At 35.8% G+C, this 9717-nt stretch overlaps 1 protein-coding gene across 1 annotated transcript in view; it reads left to right on the top strand.

Annotated features, from left to right (window-relative positions):
- Positions 1 to 9717, top strand: part of LOC144964850 (uncharacterized) — a 30704-nt gene that overhangs the window by 4746 nt on the left and 16241 nt on the right. Inside the window, exons 2-3 of the mRNA XM_078899560.1 lie at positions 1830 to 3114; positions 7066 to 7238. Coding sequence (XP_078755686.1) covers positions 2013 to 3114; positions 7066 to 7238 — 1275 coding nt within the window. The 5' untranslated portion in view covers positions 1830 to 2012. The remainder of the gene's footprint in view (positions 1 to 1829; positions 3115 to 7065; positions 7239 to 9717) is intronic.

The raw sequence follows: 9717 nt of genomic DNA, 5'->3' as shown, positions 1-9717 counted from the left end.
CTAATCTTAATATAACTGCATGGTCTATTCGCTCGATCACAACTTGGATCAACTAACTGGTAAATAAAAATAAAAAACAGACAATTAATAATAATTGAATAAATAAGTAAATACATTAATCTATAAGTAAATAAATCAATAAATCAATAAATCAATCAATAACTAAAAATAGATATATAAATAAATGAATAAATAATTGTTATTAAACAAATATAGACCTATAATAAATCAGACAAAAGAGGAATGATCGTTGAGTTATCCGAAAGGATTCTCTCTATTCGCCCAATCACAACTGGGTACAGTTAGCTGTTATTTCGAAACCAAAAAAAAACACAAAACGAATGGTTAAACTGTATAATTAATTCCACTAGAAAAAATAGACTATTATATGATAAAGAGACGCATAAAGAAAGAAGAAGAAGAAGAAATGAAACGAGAGAGAGAGAGAGAGAGAGAGAGAGAGAGAGAAGAGAGAGAGAGATAGATAGAGAAGAGAGAGAGAGATGGAAGGATGGATATATAATAGATAGATAGAAAAGATAGATAATAGATAGAAGGGATAGATAAAATAGATAGATAGATAGATAGAAGGATAGATAGATAGACAGACAGAAGGATAGATAGAATGATAGATAGATAGATAGATAGATAGATAGTTTAGATAGATAGATAGATAGATGGATAGATAGATAGATAGATAGATAGATAGATAGATAAATAGATAGATAGATAGATGACACACAGAGGGTGTGGGTGGGAAAGTGAATAAAAAGAAATGATAGGGGGAAAAAACAAAACAAACAAACATGCCTTTAAAAGCATACCTGATACCAAAGATCAAAGTATTGTTAATATTCCTCCAATTCGTTGCATCAGACAGCTGGCAGGAGTTTCCCTTTTATCTAATGATTCAGGGCTTCCATTTCAATTTTACTAGGATTTCGGCATCTCGGGCCCCTAGCTTTACTAATCTATGTTCAAATAAATATCACAACAGCCTCTCTCATTTGCATGTAATCACGGGTGGGATATCAATACTATCTAATTCACAATAAGACCAAATGGGCCCTTAAACGCATTTTAAATTGTGTGATGTGCTCATATTACAGCTTTAATTACACGTGATTTAACTCAAACGATTTAATTTACAATTTACTTATATCGCTTCTTTTGATAAGGATAGAAATAGAATAATTTATTGTCAGCTTGATTTGAAAAAAAAAACAAAACAACAAAAAACAAAAAACAAAACAACCCTGCAGATGTAGTATATACTTTTTTTCCTTTATGATTGAAGAAAAAGAATAAAAATGCACAAAAACTTGAGCTTTGCATTATCCACTAGATTATATCAAATTAAGGGGCAGGCACCGGTGTAAGATAAAGAACTGAACAAGTGTGTATGAAATGTGCCAGACAAAGCAAGAAAGTAAAATACAAGAAAAAAAGACATCCCAAAAAATCAGTCGAGCTCAGATAAAGCAAGAAAGAAAAATACAAGAATACACACTTGTTCAGTACATTATCCACTAGATTATGTGCACACAAGAGAGGTCTCACGCCACCAGCAACGCTCAACATATAAGACGAGACATGGCGCCTGTGAGGTGGTATTGCATTTTTGTGTGATAATGATTGAAAATTAGATTACACCTCGTCAAAACGGATTTAGAATCTAAACTTTGATGAGCATTAGAAGCCAATTAGCTCTTTATTATCATAGCAGATTAATTAACATAAATTCAATATAACTAATTTTTCTCAATTTTTGAGATATAATATACATATGTTGCACTATCTTAATAGAATTTCATAATCTTTCATTTCAGAATATCGAAAAATAATATTCGACTGAAGGTCCTCAACAACATTGTCTATGACCTCATCGATACAATTCACCAACGGTCTTATATCTTTTTGTGAACGACAAATAGAAAAAACACCAAAATACATCTAACAAAATCGTCATCATCAACAAATTTTCGATCACGTGCCCAGCTTTTGAGCACAAGATGACTGCAGCAGTAGCAGTCATGGCCGCAACCACTCCGACATCCTCCCTGCCCAAAAGACATGGTTTCTCCATAGAATCCCTCATCGGGAAGGCAGATGACTCACCACCGCCATCACCTCGACTACCGTCAACACAGCTGCACCAACAGCAACAATCTCAGCATCACCATCATCATCATAATCATCACCATTCCCAGCTGTTTGCAACGTCTCCGAGTTTAGCCATATCACCAATACCATCAACCAAATCAATCCCATCTCCGATATCAATATCCTCTCCGGCAACATCTCCTTCACGACCTTTACCTCTAACACTTCATCCAAAAGATTTGCAAAATATAAACGAAAATAATAACAAACATCATCTCTCAGAGCGGGAGACAAGTTCACATATCATGCGAGAAAGTGAGAGGGAGAGGGAGTCATTCATGCGAAGAGAACACGAACTCATGAGAGAAAGAGCAGAAAATCTTAGAAACTTGAGAGACAAAGAAACACGAGCGGCTCGCGAGAGGGAGATCGAAATTTTCAGGGAAAAAGAGGCAAGGGAGAGAGAAATGGTTATAGAGTCAATGAGAGAGAGGGAGAGAGAACTCAGAGATATTCGTGAACTCAAAGAAAAGGCCGAACTCGCGAGAGAGCGAGAACTTCATCATCACAGAAGATCGGAGGGCGTTGATGGGAACAGAAACTTCACCCCTTCTTCATTTCCACCTGTAAAAAATTCCTCCTCATCATCTCCATCACACACTCCTCCGAGCCCAATGGTCGAAAAATGCGTGTCCCCTCAAGAGACAGAAAACAGAATAAGTGCTTGGAGTGGTGAAGAATTTAAACATTTACTGGGCGGGTTTCACGCTGGAAATTTGGACTCAAACGGAGTTTATCCGCCATTGCGGGTCTGTAACCGGACGTTGGCGTCAATAAACAGTTTGGGTGGGTCCCCTGCTGCGGCGGCGGGCCCCCTCGGTATGAGCATTGGAGGTCCACAGTTCTCCCCACTTCCCATGAGCCCATTTTTCCCACGTGATCTCCCTCCCCATCCCACACATCCCCTCTTGGCAGCACGGTATCCAGGTTTCATGCACCATCGATATCCAAGTAAGGCTTCAACCACTCTCTCTCTCTCTCTCTCTCTCTCTCTCTCTCTCTCTCTCTCTCTCTCTCTCTCTCTCACTCTCTCACTCTCTCTCTCTTTATTTTTATTTTCATTGCGTTTCTCATCCCACAACCTTTTTTTATTTATTGATTTTTAATAGAAAATATGACATAATATTATGTCAAAATTTTCTCGAGCGTATAACTCGTCAAGATAAAATCACAAGCATTTACAAGAGAGAGAGAGAGAGAGAGAGAGAGAGAGAGAGAGAGAGAGAGAGAGAGAGGGGGGGGGGGAGTGGAGAGAATAAGAAAATATCCGCCAACAAACAATAACGTAGATACATTTCTTGAATGAATCAATCAATAAGCAAATGAATGAATAAACAATTGAATAAATGAATGAATGAATGAATGAATGAACGAACGAATGAATGAATTTTCGGAGAGATGTAAGGAAAGAAAAGATTTAGAAATAATTTAGCAGGGTGAATGAGAGAGCGGTAATATTAACGAATAATGGAAAATTAAGAACCATAACTCTCTGCTAATGGAATAAACAAGTCACAAGCAATAATTGAAAATCGAAAGCAAATATTTCCAGTAACAAGAATAATGGGGCCCATTGCCACGTTAATAATGCGTTATTAAGTCATTTGGAAGATGTTTTACCTTAAAAAGCCATTTTCCGAGCATGAAAGACATTTGCATGGATGCGGTATTAGCAAAGTGTCAGATAATTTGCCCTCCCTCCTGTCTGCAATGCCACGAGCTTATATTTCTTTTTTTGACTTAAAAAAATAATCATACATTTATGACTTTAAAAAAAATGTTCTCTGATATTATCTCATGTTTTTGAAAAGTAAAATAACGCTCAATGCAAAGTATAGCTCAGAGTAGCTGTTAATGCTTGAAAATTGTTTTGATGACACAGTGTGGATGTTAGAGTGTACTTTTGTAATGATAGTACTTACAGCAAAACTGACATCGTACCCAGAATACTGTTTTTTTAACTCTTTATTTTTGTTGGTGTTGCTCTTGTATGTTTGAAAATTGCTCATACGTTCAATAAGTCAAACTGGTTATAAGAATTGTTACGTTTTAACTTTGCAGGTCAATAAATTAAATGGTAGATCACTGACTTGGTTCACACGTTACCAATCTTGGTTCGATTCTTGTTACGTTGTGCGACTATAATGTAATCGAGTGGTATGACACTCGCTTTCGGATCGGAGCAAGGTCCTGGGTTCGAGCCTCGCTCGGCGTCCAGTTGAGTCCTTGGAAAAGGCTCTTTACTGACATTCTCTCACTGTACTCATGTGTAAAATGAGTACCTAGCTGGCCGTTTACAGCGTTGTCTCTGTCCGAAAAAAACAAACTTTAATATCGCCTAACAGGCGTCATGTCTCGTTATACTTGTTACGTGCTGCTGTTGGTCAGGGACCCTTTGTAAAGTGCTTTGAGCACGATTAGTGGATATTGCGCTATATAAAAGCTCAAGTTTTTTTTTCTTACGTTGGAAGTTTTTCTTTTAATTAATTTTTTTTTTTTTTTTTACGAAATTTCCTTTACCCAGTACTGGTGGATAACTGTTTCTTATGTATTAGACACAGCAAAAAAAACAAACAAAAAAAAAAAACAAAAAAAAAACAAAAACAAACAAACAAACAAATTCTGTGCGGTAGAAAAGAGCGACCTATCTAAATAGAATGTGAGCATTTGAAAATAAAGCGCATTTTCATTGATTTACCTTTCTCAATGCACTTTACGACGCTTCATTTATTTCACCAGCAATAATATTTCAATTCCATACAGTACCTGTCACGCTAGGCGTCCTTATTGTGTTAGCGCTCTTAATTTCTGTTACTGCCTGTAACAAGGTACTAACTCACACCTCTGTTGATTGGGGTATGTATATTATAAAGTGTCTTTCCCAAGGATACAAGTCAACGCCAAAGGTTTTGCGCCCACTTTCACCTATCTGATTACTGACCAAAGTCGGTAGTGCTTGACTTTGTTTCAGGTCAAAACATTGTTCAGTTGAGCTTCCGATGCCAGAATGTAGCGAGTAGTTTTGTCTGCTTTTCGCCTTTTCGCAATAAAAAGCGAGCCGATTACTTTTTGGGTTCATTTCATTTCATAGCATTAAACTTATAAGACGATACAGTCATGTTACTTTACTGATACAATGTAATAATACCGGGTTTTTGTTGTTTTTTACTACCCGTTCTATCTATATATATCTGTCTATCTATCTATATTTCTATCTATCTGTCTATCTATCTTTATCTATCTATCTATCTATCTATCTATCTATCTATCTATCTATCTATCTATCTATCTATCTATCTATCTATCTATCTATCTATCTATCTATCTATCTATCTATCTATCTATCTATCTATCCTCTAAAATAAGCCCATCTCGTCAAATCACCCCCCACCCTCCCCACATACACCCCCCCCCCCTGATTCCCGCCCCCCCCCCCCCCCCCCGCCCATTCGATCCAAGTAAGCACAGGTTAAATCACACCCAACGTCCAACCGAAGTTTAAATAACGTCAATAAGGAAGATCCGATGTGACTAAAAAAAAAAAAAAAATCGATTCCCCAGCCGTCTAAAGCGATTACAGTAACAGCGCCATCCCGACCCTAATCGCTCTCGTTTCGCCTAGACAGATTTGCTGCCATTTCCTGCCCCAGGGGATAAAAGGAAAGGGGAGAAATGTCATCTCAAAATCTTGAATATTATTCTCTTATCAAAATAAACGGTAACTGTACAGCTCCAGATTGAGACTTATTGATGCATTTTCTGAAAGTAAATAATATTCTAATGCATAGAAGCAAAATTACAACATTAAGATAGTTTGACATCTCTTAAATGGAAGCAGCACTTACCGGTAGAGCCACTTATTATCGATATTACCGATAATTGCATCGGAGTTTTATCACAATGAAGACGATGCCAGTATCGATAATGGTTTATGACTCGAAAAGTGTACTCGTGGCGAATGTTTAAATTGATTTGAAATACACTTTACTTACTCCGAGTCATTTTAATGCTTTAAGTTTAAAATGTAGGAAATGTAAAAAGTGAATAACTATTTCACATAAATCAACACATAATGGGCTCATAAGTATAATTTTAAAATGGTTTTCAAATCCATTTAACTTTAAAATCAAAAAGAATTTCATTTCCGTGCTTGGAGTAAAACATAAATGTCAAAATAAATCATCTTTGCAAACAATACAAAAAAAAAACAAAAAACAAAAAACAAAAATGGAATTATATAATAATGTAGGCCGTGTTAGATATGACATTTTGTTTTGCCATTTTGAAGTTTGAAATTTTAGTAATAGGGTTCTATGTATTTTTAAAACTAAAAGTTGTCACTTTGTTTTTAAAAATGGTACGTGTCCTTATTCAATGATTCGATGGGTTATAAATAAAATTAAATGCCATTATTCAATTTTGTTAAGGTTTATGTAGTTTTCACGTTATAAAAAACATTAGCATTTTAACAAATGTATTGGCTAATATTAGGCCAAAATGACAACATGTGATTGCTTTAAAAAAATTCTAACATCCTCTCTCACGGTCATAATTCATTTTTCATCGTTTTTATTTTTGCAATAACATACAGCAAATCAACACAACCACATCACACCATCCGACATCATCATCCGCATCCTCCACCTCCTCCTCCTCCTCATGATCATATATCATCATCATCATCATCATCATCATCAATAACAACTGCACCACCACCAACAACAACAACAACAAAAAAGAACAAAACAGCACCAACTATAAAACAATGGTAATAATATGATTATTATTCTTTTCCCTCTTTCTTTCACTTCACTCTCCTTTTCTATTTTTTTTTCTACCAAATCCTCGTCTTCCAAGTCGCCTTTTAAAAATTATACTTTTTTTTTTCTCCATTCATCACAGTGGGCCCTCCTCCAGGTCTCCTATTCCACCCCTATCGCAAACCAAAGAGGAATCGAACAGCCTTTTCCCCGAACCAACTTCTTCAACTGGAACAAGCCTTTGAGAAAAACCACTACGTCGTAGGGCAGGAGAGAAAGTCACTAGCTGCCAAGTTACAGCTTACAGAAACACAGGTATGAATGGTTACTTCATTCAATATTTTTTTTTTAAATCAGAAAAGTGATAACAACAATAATATTATGTGATCTATCGTTTAAAAACAGTGCGGCGATGTGGTCTTGTGGTATGACACTCGCTTTCGGATCGGAAGATCATGGGTTCGAGTCTCGCTCGGCGCATAGTTGAGTCCTTGGAAAAGGCTTTTTACTCACATTCTCTCACCGTACTCGGGGTGTAAAATGAATACCTGACCGTTAACGGAATTGGTTCTGTTGGAAAAAAATTGTAATATCGCCTAACAGGTGTCATGTCCCGTCCTATAAAATGTTAAATTTTGTTGTTGGCCAGGTACCCCTTGTAATGCGATTTGAGCACCTTTAGTGGATATTACTCTATATAAAAGCTCACATTTTTTTTATTATGCCCCGATTACCGGTCTGAGGTTCGATTCCTACACGAGGCAAGCTAACTATTGTAGGTTTTTTGTTTGTTTGTTTGTTTGTTTGTTTGTTTGTTTGTTGTTTTTTTGTGTTTTTTTTTTTTGTTTGCTTTTTTTTTTTGGCGGGTGGAGGGGGGGGGGGGGGGTATTTCTTTCTTGCTTTGTCTGGCACTTTTTCATACACACTTTTTCAGATCTTTATCTTACATCGGCGCCTGCTCGTTATTTGTCAATAAAATTATAATAAATACGATTTTTTTTCTGGCGATGTAGAAGGAAATTGTATTAATTCTCCATCAAATCGAGTCAGAATATCATCCCCTGATTACATATTATTTTTGGCTTTTAAAAATCCATTTCAATCACCTAGTTCATTCCCATATATACAATAACGCTTTGAGACGGCAGATCACATATTAAGACCTAAGAGTGTCTATAATCGTAACTCACGTAAAGTTAGAATTTTTTTTTAGCAAAATACCAAAACGCGGAGCGTTTCGGGAGCAAAACCACTCTTCAGCCAATAACAAAAACAATAAGACACTAATAAAAACGTCGCTTGACATCCAGACAGACTACAGAACGAAACGCGGAACGTTATAGGCGCAAAACCATTCTTCAGCCAATAACAAAAACAATAAGACACTAATAAAAACGTCGCTTGACATCCAGACAGACTACAGAACGAAACGCGGAACGTTTTAGGCGCAAAAGCACTCTTCAGCCAATAACAAAAACAATAAAAACAATAAAACGTCACTTAAAATCCAGAAAGACGACAGAAAAGTATTTGGTACGTCTTTTGTTTCGGCAAGTAGGATCGCGAAAAGTCATTTGGTGTTACTTTTACATTGAGATGAAGAAGCCAATTAAATTTTTCAGTCAAAGACTATTTTTTCGGCAAGTAGGATCGCGAAAAGTCATTTGGTGTTACTTTTACATTGAGATGAAGAAGCGAATTAAATTTTCAGTCAAAGACTCTTTTTTCGGCAAGTAGGATCGCGAAAAGTCATTTGGTGTTACTTTTACATTGAGATGAAGAAGCGAATTAAATTTTTCAGTCAAAGACTATTTAGAAAATGACTACCTACTTTGTTTTTCAATCCCATCCATTAAAATGGCACATTAAAGCATTATAATCTATGCCATGTAGGAATAAATGATAATGTTGATGTTTGTGTGAGAGTTCACTTTTAAAACGAAACCAGTACATGAACTCCACTTTCTTTTTTTTTTTAATGAAAAATCAATAGATAAAACAAATATCTAAAAAAAATAATTCTTTATATTGAAAAAGTCACGTGATAAAAATATTTCATATAGATAAAAATAACAACTCTACTTTTGATGTCAAGTAGCCGCGTTTTCTGTTCTTACTCGGCATTGTTGGTATTACTCGTAAAACATTATATATAGAAACATTATATTATAGAGACTTAGAAAGGAGCAAATGTTGTGAAAAATTAGCTGTATCAATTAAGTATTGTTATCATAAAGTATACACCCCTTAACATCATATCATTAAAATAGTAGTTATCGTCTTTTTCGACAGATCCCCACTATACATACTATTGTTATTGATTCTATAATAGTTTCATGCAGTGAACGATCACGGTGTCTTTTAACAATGTTGTTATGCTTTTAAAACAAAATTGATTTTTAAAAGTGTCATAACACACCAATTGAGAACAAAATAAAAGAGGGGAAAAAATAATGAGCAGCTTTGTTAGAAGACCAACAAATACAGATGTTACTTATCTCCAGCGCTATAGAATCTGGGAGCGGTTGAGGGGGGGGGGGGTGCCTAAAGCCTGGGATCGTGAAAATACTACAACATTTTGTGTTATTTGTTTTAAACGTTCCATTCTTTATTGTTTTGCTGACGAAGGGATTTATACCCGAAACATCCATTATCTGTGCTGTTCCCATCCAAAGCCTTTCCATCTTTACCTTTTCATTAGTATTTTCATAATCTGGGAGAAGCTCCATGATTCATGGTGTTCATCGTTTTTAATGACAATTCCTTTTTACATGATGCCCTCAGTGTTCGCTGT

This window comes from Berghia stephanieae, chromosome 2 (assembly GCF_034508935.2).
Source record: "Berghia stephanieae isolate SIO BIC M18660-M18661 chromosome 2, UCSD_Bste_1.3, whole genome shotgun sequence".
NCBI lineage: Eukaryota > Metazoa > Mollusca > Gastropoda > Nudibranchia > Aeolidiidae > Berghia > Berghia stephanieae.
Note: the sequence above shows the minus strand (reverse complement) of the source record. Positions and strands in the feature narration are given on the sequence as shown.